The sequence below is a fragment of the Lacerta agilis genome, chromosome 11 (assembly GCF_009819535.1).
Source record: "Lacerta agilis isolate rLacAgi1 chromosome 11, rLacAgi1.pri, whole genome shotgun sequence".
In the NCBI taxonomy this organism is placed as follows: Eukaryota; Metazoa; Chordata; class Lepidosauria; order Squamata; family Lacertidae; genus Lacerta; species Lacerta agilis.
This window is the reverse complement of record NC_046322.1, coordinates 17,388,817-17,409,034: the sequence shown is the minus strand read 5'-3', so window position 1 is coordinate 17,409,034 and position 20,218 is coordinate 17,388,817. Positions and strand designations below refer to the sequence as shown.

General features: G+C 43.8%; 2 protein-coding genes across 3 annotated transcripts in view; one reads left to right on the top strand and one right to left on the bottom strand.

Moving 5' to 3' along the window:
* LIFR (LIF receptor subunit alpha) overlaps nucleotides 1–10,745 on the top strand; it is a 76,943-nt gene extending 66,198 nt beyond the window's left edge. Inside the window, exons 17-20 of the mRNA XM_033164674.1 lie at nucleotides 4,508–4,666; nucleotides 5,749–5,842; nucleotides 7,028–7,103; nucleotides 8,158–10,745. Coding sequence (XP_033020565.1) covers nucleotides 4,508–4,666; nucleotides 5,749–5,842; nucleotides 7,028–7,103; nucleotides 8,158–8,796 — 968 coding nt within the window. The 3' untranslated portion in view covers nucleotides 8,797–10,745. The remainder of the gene's footprint in view (nucleotides 1–4,507; nucleotides 4,667–5,748; nucleotides 5,843–7,027; nucleotides 7,104–8,157) is intronic.
* A 6,407-nt stretch (nucleotides 10,746–17,152) lies between these two features.
* The window catches only part of EGFLAM (EGF like, fibronectin type III and laminin G domains), a 100,341-nt gene continuing 97,275 nt past the window's right edge, over nucleotides 17,153–20,218 (bottom strand). Inside the window, exons 23-24 of one of the 2 annotated variants that reach the window (XM_033164270.1) lie at nucleotides 18,527–18,630; nucleotides 17,153–17,653 (exon numbers count right to left, since the gene is read on the bottom strand). In XM_033164270.1, the coding sequence (XP_033020161.1) occupies nucleotides 17,499–17,653; nucleotides 18,527–18,630 (259 nt within the window). In that variant the 3' untranslated portion in view covers nucleotides 17,153–17,498. The remainder of the gene's footprint in view (nucleotides 17,654–18,526; nucleotides 18,631–20,218) is intronic. The other variant, XM_033164271.1, reaches the window with a different exon arrangement.

Genomic DNA, 20,218 nt, shown 5'->3' with positions numbered 1-20,218 from the left:
CATTCATTGGCAAAATAAGGAGGCAGAAAAATGCAAAAAAGGGGGAGGGAATAGGTTAATAGCTCAGCTGTCAATAAACCCTTTCATGGTTCAAGTTACAAGAAAGGACATTCCGAGGAAGACCTTTCTGACAGTAAGAGCTGTTCGACAGTGGAATAGTCTCCCTCAGGAGGTGGTGGACTCTCCTTCCTTGGAGGTTTTTAACCAGAGGTTGGATGGCCATCTACTTAAGATTTGGTTGGACTAGATCAGGGGTAGGCAAACTATGGCCCGGGGGCTGGATCTGGCCCAATCGCCTTCTCAGTCCAGCCCGCGGATGGTCCAGGAATCAGCATGTTTTTTCATGAGTAGAATGTGTCCTTTTATTGGAAATGCATCTCTGGCTTATTTGTAGGGCATAGGAATTCGTTCATTTTTTCCCCAAATACAGTGGTGCCCCGCTAGACGAATGCCTCGCTAGATGAAAAACCTCGCTAGACGAACGGCATTTGCTAGCGGAAGGCTGCCCCGCAAGACGAAAATGTCAATGGGGCTGCCTCGCAAGACGGGGAAAAAAAAATTGCCACGAAAACCTCCGCACTGCATTGCCGCTTCACTAGACGAAAAATTCGCTCTACGAAAACACTCGTAGAACGAATTATTTTCGTCTTGCAGGGCACCACTGTATAGATAGATAGATAGATAGATAGATAGATAGATAGATAGATAGATAGATAGTCTGGCCCCCCACAAGGTCTGGGGGACAGTGGACCGGCCCCCTGCTGAAAAGGTTTGCTGACCCCTGGACTAGATGATTCTCAGGATCCCTTCCAACTCTACAATTCTGTGATTTTAGCCCCACTGCAAGGTTTGCGAGTGCTTTATTGTGAGAGGCAGTGCTGTCGCATTTATTATCTTAGTTGCTGTGCCAGTTGCGCTGCCAAATCCAAGCATGATGATGGTTCTCAATATGCCCAAGTTACAAGTGTTCAGCAGGTTATGTCTAGAGGATCGTGTTGGCAGCGTAACCCTGCCAAACGTAACTTGTACTCTGGTCTTTGTGTTCTAGTTCAGGTGGCTATAAATCACCAGTTTTTGAATGCATCCTGTAGCTTAGGGGTACAGTGTATATCAGGTCAGAAGATCAAGTAGTAGAGGAAATGAGACTTTTGCCTGAGATCCTAGAAAGCCACTCCCTGTCAAAGTACATAATGCTGGGATAGCTTGATGGATCAACACTCTGACCTAATGTAAGGTAGCTCCCCATGCTCTGACCAAACTCCGATGTGATTATAACGTGGCACTCAAAAACCAAAAGCAAAGTTTTTAAATCTAACAATAAATTAGCAGAGGGAAGAGAAAACTCACGAGTGCAAGCAAAACACCAATAAATCTGTATTCCTGTTGGCAGTGTTCAGACACAACACTAAGCCATGGTTTGGTTGGTTTTATACATCTGAACCTGCCCTGGCCAGCTAGCTATGGTTTGTTTTGGGGCAACAAACCATGCTCTGATACTATGGTGTGACATTAGCTAGTGAATATTTTCTTGTGTTAACCCAGGTTTGCCATTTCACCCGAAACTTCTTTCCTGTCTTAATCCTAGCTTGTTGTGGTATGGTGCACTCAACTACAGAGTTAATAGAAAATAAAACCTGCTGTTCTCTCTGTCATTTCCCCCAGAACTTGCTCTCTGGCCTCATTCTGCCTGGAAACAGCCCACTGCCCCGCCCCCAACTTCCCACCCACTGATAATCTTGTCTGCCTGCATAGCTCAGTAGCAGCCTTGCAACGGGAATAATATTTAAAGGGAACCAGGACAGCTTAATTGCATATTTCCAGGAATGCTTGGTGAAAGCACAGCTTTGCTCTCGGCAACGTTCCCCCTCCCCCGCCAACTGACACAATATCGCAGAAACCTTGAAAGGATGTGCACAATACTGATCTTTGACCTTCAGACTTTATGTCATTTTATGTTACTGGGAAAGTCACCCTCTTGGCTCAGCCGTCTTTAGCACCTTGCTGACCAAAACGTGACCCTGACCACACTGCGTTGGTCACCATCACTACCTCTTGTGAGAGCAGATTGCATTTTTTACAGAATGTGCTGTGTGAAGAAGTGCTCTCTTTTGTCTGTGCTGAATCTTCCAGCATTCAGATTTTTGAGTTTTCTATGGGCCTCTAGCCACACAATGGCCAACACTACTTGAAAAGGCAACTCAATTGGGAGTGTGTTGCTGAAGCCCTGAATACTTGATCGATGATCGTCCCCAATTATTCCCACCAATGCGATAAATGAAGCATCTCTGGTGTGCAAGTACAGAAAAGCAACCACCACTGTCCCAGCTCCTGTAGTACAGGATGAGCCTGGGAACAAGAAAGAGCCACCTTTGGGATTCTGTTAGCCCTGCCCTTGATAGCTGCTTTGTCAATGGGTGTCTTATGGGAAATAAACTTTTTTCTGTTTTGGAAAATACAGCTGGGAGGAGTCATTCCCCACAGAGCTAGATAACAGCAGCTTGAATGCACAATTCAAGGTCAACCTATTTTGCAGAGGAAGTGTCTGGTGATGGCTTCTTTTTTTGGTGGTGGTGGTGGTGGTGGTGGGTTTCCTGTTAGTATTTAGTCCCTCTGTCATTTTCCATTGGTAGAAGTGCTCAGAACTCCTCCTGAATCTGGATGTGCAGCAGCACCCAACTAGCTCTTTAACATGCTACTTTCCTTAGAACTTTCATCGGGAAAACGTTCCAAGTACTGCAATACACAGCCACATTCAGAGGTCTTCACCATCCTGTCCTCAAAGTCAATAGTGGTTCCCTAATACAACAATCAGGGAGGCGGGTGGCACTGTGGTCTAAACCACAGAGCCTAGGGCTTGCTGATCAGAAGGTTGGCGGTTCAAATCCCCATGACGGGGTGAGCTCCCGTTGCTCTGTCCCTGCTCCTGCCAACCTAACAGTTCGAAAGCATGTCAAAGTGCAAGTAGATAAATAGGTACCGCTCCGGCGGGAAGGCAAACAGCATTTCCGTGCACTGCTCTGGTTCACCAAAAGCGGCTTAGTCATGCTGGCCACATGACCTGGAAGCTGTCTGCGGACAAACGCCGGCTCCCTGGGCCTATAGAGTGAGATGAGCGCTGCAACCCCAGAGTCGTCCACAACTGGACCTAATGGTCAGGGGTACCTTTTCCTTTACCTAACACAACAATGGGGCTTTGTCTTGCTGCCCTTTTACAAAAAGGGGTATCTATCCTCTGAATGGAGGGTAGGGTAAGTTTGGCTTTAAACCATAAAGCTTGCAGCAAGAGGAGTGCAGGGAAGAGATTTGTTTGTTTGTGGCTGGAGGAACACCCAAAGCAGCCTAATGAAGCCTGAGCATGCTCAGTGGCCATGGAATGTGGAGTTTGGGTTTTTTTTAGGGGGAGGGGGGGTTGAATGGAATATTGTGAAAAGGAGCATGGCTGGCTCTATAGAACTCTGCATGTTTCGCTTTTGCAATGGTTTGTTTTGGGTCCCACTTCTTTTTATTAATTCACAGACTAAAACACAAGCGACTTCTGCATCTTTTTTGTATTCTTCACATTACCATTGTAGTATTATTTTTATTATTAAATTTGTTAGTCTCTTTATCATGCCCAGGGCAACCCGAAGTGACTTAGAAACAAACAAATCCACATAGATACATTAAATGAGAGAGAAATAATATGTTAAAAACATGAGGACTGCTGAGATAGCTCAGTCAGTAGAGCATGAGGCCCTTAATCTCAGGGTCATGGGTTCGAGCCACATATTGAGCAAAAGATTGCAGGGAGCCGGACTAGATGACCCTCGTGGTACCTTCCAACTCTACAATTCTATGACCCCACCTACTTCCACAACTACTATGCATGGGTTGATTGCTTTTAATAAGTATGTACTGTATTCTCCGCATTGGGACCTTTGGGAGAAAGGCTGGTTACAAAAGTTCTAATAAGTTAATCGGTCACTGCATGCAAACACATGCAGTCTCTGAGAACATACCTATGAATTCATAAAGGTTTGCTTGAAACACCACTGAAAAGGCATCTTGATACAACTTTATATATGCATAAGCAATGTAGAGGAGAGAGAGAATATGAAGGAATTAAAAGTTGTGCCAAAATCTCTCTTCTGGTAATTTTTCAAATGTGATTCCCCACCCCCCATGCCTCCTTTTAATGGATATTTGATGGATAATGGTTGTGGGGGTGGACCAAGTAAAGTGTAAAATTTTGGGGCAGCACTAGTTTTTCATATGGATTTGTTATGAACTGTGGTATATTAAATGCTGTGAGCCACTCTGAGTAATGTGAAAAATCAGGGCAAGGTAGAAGTATTTGAATAAATATATATGTGAGGTGATAGGACTGGATTGCCTTTTAATCTATGTGCATTTACTCCCTTCCCCTTTGAAAGTTCATTTTACAAAACAGCATGTGTGAATCTGCCCTGTGATAATTGGTGCTTCCCCCCCCACCCTAATTCTTCTTTTCTTTCCCCCCTAAAACTAGGCCACTCAGAGACCTACATGAACATTACTGACTTAAAGCAAAACACCTTAAAAATATCAAGCCTTCAAGGGAAAACAAACTACCACCTGAACTTAAGAGCCTACACAGCTGGTGGAATTGGCCCACCAAGCAGCTTGTCTGTGGTTACAAAGGAGAATTGTAAGTTTTTTGGGGTGAAGGAGGGTGTGTTTTGTTGGGGGTCTTTTTTGCGGGGGAGGGTTGTTTTGGGGTGGCATGTTTAATTCTAGCCGGATAATGGCTTAATGCACAACGAAGACCTCTCAAATTCCTGAATAACCCTCAAAGATTATTAGTGGTGGTGTTCAGGCACCATTGGTGTAGATAACACTTTGCAGGATTTCAGAAGCAAATGTTGGGTAGGTTCCTGCTCCATGGACCTTACTGAGTTTATAGTCAGCAAGGGAGGGTGGGTAGAGATCAGAGTGTGCATATGATTGGCTGCAGCATATGGGGGTGTAGATTAAGCCAAAATCCTGCAGAACAGGAGGCTCTTCAGGGTTTTTTATTTTTAAGGTGTACAAACAAAAAGCACCTCCACATGCACAATAAATTTGCAATTAAGAATAGAATAACAGGTGCTTGGACAAAGGCAAACATGTTTAAAATAAACTGGTAATAGCATAGGTCTTGCAACCCTGACTCTGGGGTCGCCCACACTTCTGCTTCTCCCATGCTTTCAAGGTAAAGGTCTGAGCAATTTTACCTTTGCCCTGTCAACTTTCCCCTGGAAAACCCACCCTTTAGTGCTAAATCAGAACAAACAGCAATCCGTGGGAAACCCAGTGGCTGTTTGTTCCGATTCAGCTCTATGCCATGGGTTTTCCAGGGGGAAATCGGCAGGGCAAACGGATGTGGGGCTGAGCCTTGAGAATAATGCAGTAGTTCAGTGTGGGTTTTTTTTTTTTAATGCACAGGCAGCTGGAGCAAAATTGTACAGCTTCCCATCAATCTCTTCTATTTCCAATAACCAATGTCGGATGGGAGACCAGCCATTTCCTGGAAACCTGCTGTACTATTACAAGCCACCCACCGCCAGAATCCTGTAACTTGATACTGGGTCACTAAGAATCATTGCTGGTTACTTGAATTATTTCTGCTTTGCTAGTCCCCTCCACCCCAAGTGCAGTGCATGAAAGCTTTGCTGTATTATTATTATTTAAGTCTTTCAGGTGCAGCAGGACTGTTAGTTGATTGTACTAACTTTTCTCTTAATTTTTCAGCTGTGGGATTAATCATTGCCATCCTTGTCCCAGTAATTATTGTTATTGTGTTGGGAGTGGTGACCAGCATCCTTTGCTACAGGAAGAGAGAATGGTAACTATTATATTTTTTATGATCATGTCCTTTTAATTGTAAGCTTTGTAACTGTTTTTAATGTTGTAATTTTAAATGGTTTGTGACCTGCCCTGGGCCCTTAGACTGAAGTGTGGGTAATGCGTTAAAATAACAATAACAATTAATGTTTTGTATCGTGTAAACTTTTTTTCTTGTCAAACAAGGATAGGCAGCAGTTCTGCTTTTTGGTTTGGGTGATGCTGTCTGTTCCACACTATTAATAAACCTCAATTGGGGGGGTGGTGAGTTTCAAATTAAAGGGTTTTTTTTTTAGTAAGTGGAATATTAGTCTGTAAATACTGTAAACTAACTGTGATCTGGTTACAGGTAGGTAGCAGTGTTGGTCTGCCATAGTCAAAACAAAATAAAATAAAAAATTCCTTCTAGTAGCACCTTGGAGACCAACCAAGTTAGTTCTTGGTATGAGCTTTCGTGTGCATGCACACTTCTTCAGATACTGTGATCTGTTATCCCTTAATGCTAAACTGCTACACCAGGAGTGGAGGACATTTTTAGCCAGAGGGCCTCATTCCAGGGGTGTTGTTTCAGTGGTGTACAGAACAAGAGGGGGGGAGTGATTGAGGCACACGGTCTATAGAGAGGGGTGCAGAATCTGTATCCTACTCTGAAGTAAATTAGGAAAATGTAAGGGTGTGCGTGGTTCTCTACACATATTGATGCCCATGTTTGTGGGAGTGGAGGACACTCCTTACTTGTAACTAAATTATATGCTGGATTTTTTTTCTATTTCCTTTTGTAATGTGGCGTTGGATGCTATGGCATAAAAAAGCCAAGATGTTGCTTGAATATGACCCACACAATACTGTAGAAAAGGGATGTGAAACCTCTGGCTTGTGCAGCAAATGCAGACCTCCATGTTCTTGACTGGCCATGTTCTGATGATGATTCCTCTTGCTTGCCTAGATTTGTGTAGTTTTTGTGTGTGAACTTCTGATTTCAGCAAGATTAGAATATAGCCTGTTGTACAAAAGGCAGGTGTCCCGACTCTTCCCCTTTTTGCTTCTATGACCTGGCCCCGCACTGGCATATGGCCCCCAGAATGTTTACCCTGTGGGGATGTGGCCCTCAAGCTGAAAAGCATCCCCTCCCCCAGCAGTTTGTTGGTGATTCCTGACATTAACACCTGTGTTCCTCTTTCCAAAGGATTAAAGAAACCTTCTATCCTGACATTCCAAACCCAGAAAACTGCAAAGCTTTAGAGTTCCCGAAGGATCCAGAGGTAACCTTACACATTTTACCATTGACTGGTTATATGTTTGGCACATAGATTCATAGAATTGTTGAGTTGGAAGGGAACCCAAGAGTCACCTAGTTCCAAGTCCCTGTGATGCAGGAATCTCAACTATAGCATCCATGGCCGATGGTCACCCAACCTCTGCTTAGAAACATCCAGTGAAGGAGAGTCCCTCCCATCACCTTCTGAGGGAGACCATCCCCACCTGGAAAAGATGGGTCCAGTTCTAACAAAGAGTTACTGGAAATTCCCACCCAAATGTTGGATGAATTTTCATGAGGACTTATAAAAAAAAAACCCCAGACCGGTGCAGAAATGTGGAAACTGAATTGAAAGCTGGTAAAATGCTAAACAGAAACCAAAATAGACAGATTTCATCCATCCCTGGTCTGCATCCAGATTCTCCCAGCCTAGGGCTGCCCTGTGTGAAATATAGAAAGGCGGTGATTGTTGGAGAAAGTTGTATTGTTTTTAAGGTCTCTTTCATTTTTATGAGATATTGTGAAGCAACACCTTCGATTTACAGCCCAGGCGGCTTGTTTTTAGGGAGTAGGACTTGGCAGAGTTTATGACTGTATGGATTACGTTAAAAGTACCTTACTTTCTTGTTCTTTTGAAGAGGTTTTTAGCAGCATTTGTTATTTTTATTTTTGTTACCTGCCATCAACCTTTGGAGAGAAAGGAACAGGGCTGGTAATTGGTGATGTGAGATTCACAGTATTTAGTTAGCTTTTGTGCAAGACTGAAATCAGGGCAGGCAGGGAGGGGACTGGATGCTCACTGGTTCTCACTGGTTGGCCACTGGGGGAACAGGATGCTGGATTAAAAGGGCCATTGGCCTGATCCAGCAAGCTCTGCTTAGGTTCTTAATGCTGATGGCTATGAATTAGAAATATTCATAGGAACAAAGGTTATTTGAATAACGAAGTAGAAAGTTTTCAAAATTAGGTTCTGTGATTTTCCTCCCTAACCCCGAAGAATCCAGTTCCTTTAAACTTGCAAATGCTAAACGTCCTTTGCTTTGTTTTCTGATTTATAGGGAAACCTCAATTCCAAAACCCTGGAAATGAATCCCTGTACCCCCAACAACATTGAAGTGGTTGAAACACAGTCCCCTTGCCTGAAGATTGAAGATACAGCCATTACATCGCCTGTCGCAGAAGAGCTTCCGGAAGATGGTGTTGACTCTGACACGGAGAGCCACATTGTCGTCTCATACTGCCCGCCGATCATTGAGGAGGAGATCTCTAACCCACCAATCGACGAATCGGCGGGGTCTTCCCAAGTTGTCTACATTGACATCCAGACTATGTACCCAGCTCCAGTGAAGCTGAAGGAAGAACCAGAAGTTGACTGTGTGGCGGCGGCAGGCTATAAACCTCAAATGCAGCTGCCGGTGAATAGCCTGATAAAAATGGAGGACTCGTCGTCCATCGAAGAGGACTTGGACAAGGCTGCAGGCTACAGGCCTCAAGTGAATACTTCCTCCTGGAATACAGACTGCCCAGATTCTCCTGCATCCACTGGGAGCAACAATGAAAACACCTCCTTTGGGAGCCCTTGTTCCATTAATTCTCGGCAGTTTTTGATCCCGCCCAAAGAGGACGAAGACTCTCCCAAAGCCACCAACACAGGGTGGTCCTTTGCTAACTTCTTTCACAACAAACCAAATGCTTAGCAGCCTTGGGATGGTAACAGTTGCTCTGAAAAGCAGAAATTGCTGCAGAAATTGCATATCAGCCTTGGAGAGACACTATGCTGCAGGGTTTATAATGTCATTCACTGAAACTGAACGCTGGCCTTGTTTTAAGTTAACAGTGGAAGTGGCAATATTTGTTTCAGGCGACAGAGATGCTAATTTATTGTGCCCCAATGGGGGAACAGGTGCTCTGAGGTAACCCTTTATGAAACCAAAGAGTGGCAGGAGGTCTGTATCTGTTGGGGGAGGGCCAGTCCCCTCATCAAATCTGCCTTGTCAATAGCGCATAGCGCTCTCCTTTTGCGACTATTTCCCCCCCTGGTTTTCCATTTTGAATAGTGGGGAAATTATTATAAAGATCACGCACTTGGATCGTTAGGCTTTTAAAGGCATTGACACACGTCAGGTATGTGCAGGATTGGGGCCTTGCTGCTTTGTCAAAGGTATATTTTTTCCCCTTTTTAAATCCGTTTTTCTATGATTCTGAGCAACCAAACACTACAATACCCAGACACTACAATTTTTCCGTTGCTGACGGTTTGAAACTCCGTTCCTCAACCTGCTCTGTAGAAGCACCTTACTGCTTCAGGCACAGCATTCCCTTTGACTTCTATGGGACTTAAACCGGCTTGTGTGGAAGAGCTCCATCTACAAACAGCTGGATCAGCCATGGCTACAGCTGTTTTGTGGGGTGGGTGAGTTTGACAAGCCTGGACGAGTTCCTGTACCTACTGTATAAACGAATTTGCAATAGATGACTCAGGGGTGCAAAAACAAAAGTGTAACACTGATTTTAAAATCTCAGTCAGGAATAGATAAATGTGTGAAGCTTCCAGCTTTTTAAGCAATGTTTTTTTAAATATAAAATCATCTTGACCTCAAGTAGTCATGCTAGGCAGGAATCCACCTCTCTGACATGCTACTTTTTCTTTTCTGTGGGGGATTTTTTTGGTTTCTTTGTTGAGGATCATCCAGTCATGTCATCCACCACCTGCAACCTGAAGTGCAGGGTGAAGGCACCATTTGTGCAGAGGCAGATTTACCATCCTGGGTCTTTAGTCTTTAGTTTTAGTCTTCCAAAGCTCTTCCCCTGCTTGAGCACCAAAACCATAATCAGGGCAAACTCGAGAACGGTTTTCCATCCATCATATCTGTGGGAAACTGTTACTCATGGGGGAGTGGCCACCTGTGAATACATTTGCATGTGTATTGCAATGAATACATTTCATGCATGAATACAATTTATTTCATGCATGGTTATGTTTCCCTGCAAATGGAGTTTCCCCTCTCCTGAATTTATTTGCAAACATTTGCCCAGAAAACAGTGGGGAGGATGTCTTGTTTTGTATACATATACTCTGGAATTTGCACATTGAAGCTCTTCTTTAAAACCACAACATATTTCCCCCCTTGGTTGCAGCCTTAAAGCAAAGCTAAATCAGATCCTTGCATTTACAGTATATTTCTTGCTCATGCAAGTCTATAATTACACACTACTTATGGAATTGGCATTTACATATACATAGAATATATATATATATGTTTGTGGTATATAAACTTATTTCAGATGCCCTCATTGTCAACTGCCTGTTGAACACTTTGTATGTAGCAAATTCTTTAGAAATCGAGTCAAGGGACCAATGTAGTAGGCCTGCTCTGAGCTACGGAAGCCTACACGTTAGCTCGACTGTGATGGGCGTTTTTCATGGAATGGTCCTGAGTTTTCCAGCTGCTTTGAAATAATTATCCTCTCTATATTCGGGTCTATTATATTTCAAATGTCTGTTTTAAGTGCAAAATTTGGTGGAGGTGAACTGAAGCTTTATAGTTTTGATTCACTGTTGTCAGAAGGAAGTCACACTTGTAGAGTGCCTTTCAATATGGAGGAGTCTTCCGTTATTACTTTTGGTAACTGGGACCCCACCCCACCCCGGACACATACACACACAAAACACAAGGGTGTTTCTACCATTAATCACTATCCCTTTTTGTTCACGTGGCAACAGTGCTCATCCCTCAGGTCCTAAACGCAGTAGTCTGGTTTACCCTATCTTCAAGGACTGTAAATAGGCTGTAATGTTGGCTAGTCCTGACACCAAACATTCCTTAAAATCTAGATGGGTGTGTGTGTGTGTGGTGCTGATGCTTTTTTAATTAGCAGAGTGCCTTTTATTTTCTTAAGCTGCTTTTTCAAGGCTTTCCCCTCAGGAATTAGATTGGGTTGCTTGTGATCCCTGCCATGTGGTAAAACAATATGTCTTGTATGAGGTTGTTTGTACCATCCTGCAAAGTGTTACAGGAGAATTTTGACCACACATTTGCTGCATTTCTGTGGTAAAACATGTGGTGCAAGTGTGAGATTACCACGTGGATTTTTGGGGGGAGTGACTTCTTTCCAGCTGAGTATCATGGTAGTATTTCCCCTCCCCTCCCCCCTCCTTCATCCTGCCCCACCCTCAATTTTTTAATTGCCTCATATCAAGAAGTAGTCCATTGTAGGATATCAGAGACCTCAAAACACAGAAACACATGAGAAAAATTCCCTGAAACGTAGTTACTGCAAAATCACAAACTGAACTAAAACTTTTTGGAACAACATATTGTTGGGTAAATAATGCATGTGGTGTTTTCTTTCTTTTTTTAAAATCACCGTCCCTGAATTTTGCACTGAACTTTCATCTGCAAAGCTACTCTGTTTTCCCATTCTGATGCTTCTCCAGTACCATTTTGGTTTCCCCTCGCGATGCCATTCTAGTCTATTAGGGTTTAGATGGCAAGCTGGAATGGCGAGATGCTACATATAGGCTAGCCTATCAGGGTTTAGACACTACACATAAGCCAATTGGATGTGCTTACTATGTGGCATTGCCACTAGGGCAAACAAGCAGCATTGCCCTTGTTCACTCACATCCTTTTCCCATGCTGCATCCTGATGGTGCTTTCAACTAGATGTGATACGTCGTGTGGATGCCATTAATGTGCATGAATTTTGTTATGTAACAAGCAGCCCTGGGGGGAAACCTGAGCTGTCTTAAGAACAAGCAGTTGGGAAAGGGAAGTATAACGCTTCCTCTCCCTGCCACAATCCCAACAAGGCCCCCTACCTCCTGTGGTGCTATAATAGGGTTCTGTAGGTTAGGAAGTCTGCTTCTGTGTTTCATGTGAAGGCTGAGGCCTTAATTATCTTGTGCTTTCTGCCCTTAAAAGTGAAAGATTAGCTGGAGTGGTTTTCTAGTTTCTGGAGTACGTTTCATACGTTTCATAAACTATCTTTTCTAGAGCAGTTCTGAGAAGTATTTCTGAGGCGGAGGTATGGCACCTATTTCAGAAGGCGGGGGAAATTAAGAGTCTGGTCACCCTTTTCGTTTTAACATTTTAAAACCTTTCGTCCTGTTTAGTATGTAATGTTCATTTTATTCTGGAGGGTTCCTTTTTTCTTTTAATTTGAGCCATATGTTTTTAATACTTTTTTGTAATTTTGTTTTTAAGAGCAGAATTTTTGAAGGGCATCATGGCATTTAAGTCATATTTGTTGTTTTGTGCTGACTGAATGGGAGGAAAGGGACTGTGAATCCTGTGTGTGTGTGTTGTGTTGTGTGTGTGTGAGAGAGAGATGGCATTTTTGAAGTGTTGTAGGATGTACATTTTTTTAATAGAACTTTTGCGTACAATATACCTCATAAACATGATTTATTGCCGGCTTCCTCAACCTGCTGCTTTCTAGCTGCTTTGCACCACAACAACTACCATCAGCCCTAGTGCTTGATGGGAGTTGTATGCCAGGCCTTCAGGAGGGCACCAGGTTGAGGAAGCCTGATTTAGCAGATAAGAGTAAGCTATAATGCTGAAAACATACTAGTGGTTTCTTTTCACCCTCTGAATCACTTTCTTCCCTTTTATGTGAAGATCTTGGAATAATTTTGCTGCGTGGCAATTCCACCCAGTGGTGACTATGCAAGAGGAGTGGGCAGGTGGATTCTTCCCTAAAATGCTTGCAAAGGTGCTGGGCGACTCCATTCAGGTGCCCATTATTGTCTTTTAGAGTCCACTGCCCAAAGCAGTTGGGAAGGGATTAGAGTTCTTCTGATGCCCGATGTCAAAAAGCTTGAGCACTCCAGCCTGCTGCTATCCCCTGCCTGTCAGTAGCATGGGGCACTGTGGGTGACTAGCACAAGCCATCAATTTGCATGGCGGACAACTAGGCATTCGCTGGCTAGGAGGGAGCATCTGAAGGTGAAAGGCGTTTATGTCTTGCCGTTCTAGAATGCTTCCTGTAATCCAGCATGACTGCTGAAGTGCAAAACAAAGTATGTGGAAGCTGCTTTAGAAGGAACACCTAAAGATCCGCCGTGACTTGTCTCTGAAAAGCTTTTTCTCATATGGAAGGGAAATGGGCAGGAGGTTGGGGCTGCCTGCTGTTTTGGAAAAGCCCTGTTTGAAATATTTGATTTTCTCCTAAAGGACTTTGCTCGGCAGCCTCCATTTATTTCAGTAGGGCTTGTGCAATTGTACTTAAGAGGGTTCACCAGGAATGTGCCTCTCGAGCTTCAAGTCACTAAGGGTTAATAGGCTCTTCGTGATCTAGGGGTCTGGCCCAACCACAGCAAAATGTTGCACCCACCCGTCCTCCCTATCCCAGTGTTGTCTTGGACCTCCCCCCCCTTAAACCCCAAATTTAAAGGAGGGAAAGGCCTCAGGTTGTATGCACAGATTTCAGTTGTGCTGTGCACTGAGAGACCCCACACTTGCTGTTTAAATTCTGGTTGTGAGTTAGCCGGGCTGCAGGTCATTGTAGGGATCTGGAAAAGAACTGTCTGAAGAGGGAGCAGTGGTGTTCAAACCACAGTTCAAAGATCAGCAGTGACAGCCCATCTTATCTGAAGAAGCACTACTGATTTTGCAGGTGATGTGCATATGCAGAGGACTTTTGTTATTTTAGGGGGCACTCTTAGTTCACATGGGGCGATGCCAAACAGGTGCTGTGCGCTGGATGGTCCAAGCGCACATCCATGCATTAAAATGTGCTGCAAGATCCTCTGTCAGGCTCAGCGGGATTGCTCAGCAGACCTGTTGGCGTGGGGTGTGTTTGTTAATGGGTGGGATGCTCGCAAACCACTGACTTGCACCAATTTTGATAGAACCACACCACTGTGGCTGGTTTGTGAATTGTCCCCTCTGTGTATGGTAGGGGGCAGGGAGAACTTTCCACGTGGCTGTGTGGTCTCCTTTAGGCCTTCATTGTGAATGTGAAATCTCCTGCAGTGAGATGAAGCATAGACTTGGAAGGAAGGAAGGATGGGGAGTTGTGTTGGGTGGGAGCATAAATGGGGTTAGGGGAGGGACTTTGTAGGCAAAGCCGTTACTTGTATGATATATGCTGTGTTTTTATAGTTCAGTACATTATGATGGTTTTTATTAAAAGTGTACATAGCATATTAAACGGATAACGTGTAATAGATGTGAAGCTAATCTCAATACTTTTTAAAATATTAAATGAGCATTATAATATTGAACTGACTGGAAGACTGAACCATTGCCTGTGTTTTAATTCCTATGCAACCAGTTTGCCCTAACTTAGCCATGCTTCCTATCTCTGTCCTTTGGATTGCTGAATTTGGTGATTTGAAGCCAAAGCAGCTCAGGTATTGTTGTGTCTCTTAAGCAAACCTATGTGATGTATGCAAATGAATGTACTTAACGTTGTGCATATTTAAATCTCGGGGATGTCTTTTTGAGACTACTTTCAATCTCACACAGTGCCCTTGGAATTTAGAAACATTGCGCCCCCAGCGAAAGGAGGGCATGCTTACTTTGGGAGAGCTGCAAACTTTGAAGTGCATGAGTGAAAACCTAGCCACCCTCTGATAAAAGTGCACCCACCCCAAAGCCAATAACCTCCTTGGGGTTAGGGGGACTTTGTAGTAATGAACATCTTATTTGTACAAAGCAAGCCTGGGAAGGGGGCAATGTTTCCTCCCCTAAGCATCCAAATGATAGAAACAGTACTTTAGCAGCTAAATATTTAGTCTTGGTGAAATTTCCCAAGTAGGCAACTTTAGTGGAGGATAATATTGTGGAACACAACTGGGGAGGAGGGAGTGGCAAAGTATAAGTGAAATAGTATTGATATACTGACTTTAGCATGAACATAAATGGCAATGTACTGCTTATGCCTGTAATATGCATGTATTAAGAATTTGGCAGAATACTGTCATGGAGTTAAATAAATGTGTATTTTCTTATTCTTCAGAAGTTTGTACTACTTTCCCCTTGGAAAACTGTTTTTATTCCATTTTTTGCACATAGAATCTTAATTTATTCAAGCAGCAAGTTTGTGATAAACTAGGGCGTGTTTTAGAGACTATGACTTCGCATAACTCTTATCCTGACATTGTCCCCCCTTTCTTGTACTAAGGACCCCTGGACAGTTAAGTCCAGTCAAAGGCAACTATGGGGTGCAGGGCTCATCTTGCTTTTCAGGCCAAGGGAGCCGGCATTTGTCCACAGACAGCTTTGTGGGTCATGTGGCCAGCATGATTAAACTGCTTCTGGCACAATGGGACTCCATGACAAGTGCCAGAATGCACGGGAATGCCTTTTACTTTCCCACCACAGCGGTACCTATTTATCTACTTGCACTGGTGTGCTTTTGAACTCCTAGGTTGGGACAGAGCAACGGGAGCTCACCACCACTGCATGGATTCAAACCACTGACCTGATCAGCACGCCCAAAACGCTCAGTGGTTTAGACCACGGTGCCACCCATGTCCTGTGTATTCATGACGCATCATAACTAAACCTAAGCTTACAGTGCTCAATTTTTTTAAAAAAATAAAGGATACTTGATGGCCAAATATCATAGTAGAACAGAACTTTTAACATCTTTTCAATACTTCAAGCCAGAAAAGCTTCATTAATGTACATTTTCAGCAGTCTAAATTTACAAAAAACAAAGATGATGATTGTAAAACCAGTTACATTTCACAAATATCTCTCACTGAAACGGTAGAATAAGCACAAGCAAAACATCTTTGACCACCCCAAATGTTAAGAATCTTAGCACTCCTTATTCCTTTGGGGAAAGGATCTGCAGCATGCTAAACTCTGTGAGACACCTAATCCTTTTTACAAAACTAGCCAATCACTGCTGCTGCCTCTGCTATATAAAAATACAGGTGCAAAATTACTGCTATAAAATGTGGTTGTTGGTCCCCCCCCCCCCAAACAATCGCTTGTAATAAAAAAGTAAGAGTTTTCAAAATAGTAAGGAGGATTCTCTTTGGGAAACAACAGAAATCTGGAAAGGAGTATAACATTCTTGTGAAGGTTTACACTGGGTAGACTGGAGCTGCAAATACCTGCAACTGATTTGAGGCTGGAATAGGATAAAGGAATGCATAAATACAGCACTTTCAAAATATGCCACTCAGTGGTGTGGATGATAAAGTTGCTGTGCCATTAAGGCTGCATAAGTTACCACAATTGCAGTACTGACCCATAGGTTATAAAGACACGCTGTGTGAGCCAAGGGTATGGTCTGTAACTCATTACATCCTCTCCCCCTCCCCTTCTTTTTGTTTGCCTGTTAAGCTGGACTGATGCAGAACCTTCACTGTTGGCCAGCAACACAGTCCTTGTGAGTGTCAACACCAATGCCGAATACCATCCCTTCTCCGTCAGATGATTTGTAGCAGGGCACTAGGCTTAAAGACCTAAGGGAATTCCCTGCTCTGGTGCTGCACCCCAGGCAGAGAGAAAATGAGAGTAAAGCAAGAGCCTTTTGTGTACAAAACCAGCATACCGCATGGTTAAAAGGTCTTCCTGGATTGTACCACTTCAGCAGGATATTGCATAAACGATAATTCTCTCCTAAGTTTTTTTTTAAAAAAAGTCCCTGCAGATGGAAAGCTATAATCCTTACCATGCTAGTTTTCTAGGTTCAGAGATTCTGGGGATTCAAGCAAACAAAGCCTTTCTGCCTGCAGCCTGAAGATGAGCAGTACAAATCTGATGCTGTGATCTGCTGTTTGTCTCTCCTGCCAAGCCTATTAATGAGACTAGAATAGTGGTTGATGTGACGGCATATTCAGAGGGAGGCGGATCTTTTCTTCAAAGCACAAGAAAGCAGACTACTATTCTCCAGCCACGGATGCTAGCAGACATTCTGTGGCTGAAACAATGAGGTGGTCACAACAAGCACTGCTACCATTTCCACCCTCTAATTCTGCACAGGCCACGTTCTACTACAGGGAAGGGGCTAGGGGCACAACAGGAACCAAGATGGAAGCCTCCAATCTTTCTCTCTCTGCAATGAAGCAAAGCCAAAAGCTCCACTGCCAGCAAAATGGGGCATGTTGCTACCCAACCTGCCCAGCTTTTGCTCACTGTGTGAGGAGGCTACATTAATGGGTAGGGAGCTGCTGTAGACAACAGCATAGGTGCTCTGCTGCATGGGACTCTACAACTATTTGCAGTTTAAAGGGTGGCGCTCCTGCACTGCCCCGAAGCATTCGGCATGACAGAGAGAGCGTGTTATCCAAAGGAAAGGGGAGTGGCAAATGGTCCCCTTCTGTGACTTTTGCTTCAGGTTGTTTCTTGCTTCCAGGCCTCGCTCAGAAGGCAAGTCCTCCGCGTGCAAGAACAGTGGTGGAAGGCTCTTCCCTCTGAATATTTCCCACCTGTTACTTTGCCCCGCAAGTGTTGATGTTCTTCCCATCAGCCGCATCTTCAACCAGCGAAATATGGTAATCCGTAGAAAGCGTGAAGTGGGAAATGCAACCCACCAAACCCCTCATATACTGTCTGTTTGTATGCAGAGCTATCTCTTTCATTCCACCTGCCAGAGAGAGAGAGATAGATGGAGAAACTAAGTAAGTATGTGCTTATTTAAAAATGTTTATATGCTTCTTTTTGAAAGCACGTCAAAGTGCAAGTAGATAAACAGGTACTGCTCCGGCGGGAAGGTAAATGACATTTCCATGCACTGCTCTGGTTTGCCAGAAGCGGTTTAGTCATGCTGGCCACATGGCCCGAAAGCTGTCCGCCGGCTCCCTCAGCCAGTAAAGCGAGATGAGCGCCGCAACCCCAGAGCCGTCAGCGACTGGACCTAATGGTCAGGGGTCCCTTTACCTTTACCTTTACCAGGTCCTCACAGCAGCTCACAATAACCTAAGGTTAGCCCTGCCCCATCAGGCCAAATGCCTACCTTGTCTTGCATCCCTTTCCCATGATGGCCAACCAATCATTGTAAATAGGACATTGGCCACAGGTTGTTCTTGTTAGGTAGATAATAGTGGAAACTCATTTGTTGAACGTAATCCGTTCTGGAAGACCGTTCAACAACCAAGGCATGACTGCCGGTCGGCAAAATCCATTGAAAAAATGGAGAAATGGAAGCATTAACTTCTGGATTGTTGGCGTTCGAAAGCCAAAAATTTTGACTTCTGAAGCATTTGACAACCAAGGTTCCACTGTAATTAAATTTCCCCCAGAAAGTAAAAATCCATATTAATTTTTTGAGGGGCGGGGGATACGGTGCAGACCGGCATGTTGACCCCAACAGTGCTGTGTGGACACTGAAAAACAACAACTGCATCCATGAGCACTACTCATCCTACAGTAAACAACTGTCTTGAATGGCTTGTGTGCATGAACCAGCCTCTCTACAACTCTTAAGAAAGGTAGATAACAGAATTTAGGAGGAACTTACCAACGAAGAGGTCCCCATTGATATTCAACTGCCTCATCATTCCTGGTGATTTGCCAGTTCTAGCACCATAGTCGTCCACCGTTACTTTCCCAGACTGCCCATCCCTTAAATACACGCACATTTTCACATTGTTACTATCTTAACGTGGGTAAGTAGTATAAAATGAGTCGTGCAGCTGCACCAGGTTAAGATACACTCCAAAGGAGGAATTCCATGTCACAAGGTTACAAACACTCCCATCGGTGCAAGCGTTCTTCCTCTCTTCCAGCCGTGAACTCTTCTTCTGGGGGTTATTCTGACCACTGGGCATGTGGGGGGAAAGCCCTGTTGTGCTAGCAGAAGTCCTTGCATTGGGCTTCCACAAACAGGACCAGTTAGTTGAATCCGGCCCCATAGATTTAAAGCACCTTGAAAGCACATCATTTCCCCACAACAATCCTTGGAACTGTGGTTTACCCTTCACAGAGCTACTATTTCCAGTATCATTAACAAACGACAGTTCCCAGGACTATTGGAGCGAAATAATAGGCTTTCAATGTATGGTGTGTACACAGCCTAAATAGAAGTTGATCATTCCAATACTTGGTGGTCTTTAATTTGGAATGGTTGGGAGGTCAGACATTGTGGGAGGCTGGGTGAAAGTTGGGGTGTTTGAGAAATGGATGGGTAAAATGTGGATTCTCCAGCTTGGATTCTAATCTGAGCTGGAGAAACATTCATGGGCTTCATACTATTTGCTCACGTTTTTGTTGTTGCTGCTGTTGTTAAAATTTAGGAACTGTTTCATGTCTCAAGGCAACTTACAGACATTCCATAAAAATATTGAAAAGTAATTCAGTATTAAAAACAACAACTGAAGATAGCTTTTAAAACAATACAAAATGACATCTAAGGTGTCCAGCTGGAAAAGCTTGCGGAAACAAAAATGACTTCAGTTGGCTCTGGAAAGTAGAGATTGTGGGTGCCTGTTGTATCTCAACAGAGATGTTCTTCCACAGAATGGGCACCCACACCAAAAGCCTTGCTCCAGGTGACAGTGCAGTAGGCTTCTGATTTTTTTGGGGGGGGGGTTGAAGGACAAATTCTCTGGTGGAATGTAGTGACCTACTGAGCATATACAGGGGATAAGATGCTCTCTGGCATCTTTCCGCTCAAAACCCATTTTTCTGCAAAGGCTTTGGCACAGTCACTTGGTTCACATGCCCCAGTCAATATGATGCCAGATTGATTTATTCATTTAGAACGTTTAATATCCTGCCTTCTGTTTTACCAGCACTCAAGGCAATTAACAAAAAGTACGATAATAAAACAGATAATTTCCAACTGTAATAAAAAAAGAGCAATAAACAAAAAGCATTAAGAGATTCTTCCGAGCCAGCATAGAGGAACAAAACAAAAACAATCGCAACATCAGTTTCACTTGTTTTGTCTCACTCCCAAATGCCTCCTGCAGCAAAAAGGTCTTGAGACAACAAGTCGCACAATCCCCTTGAGGAGCCTGCATGTGGCAGTGAAAAAGATGCTGTGGCATGTTCTCCTGTGGCTCATTTCAGATGGTGAAACTCTAACCCACGACCCTGAGATTAAGAGTCTCATGTTCTATCAATTGTTAAGAGTTGTATTTATTTGTTTTCACCTTGCGCCTTCCTTGTCCCTCTCATCCCTTCCTTGCCCTTGCCTTGTATTTACGCA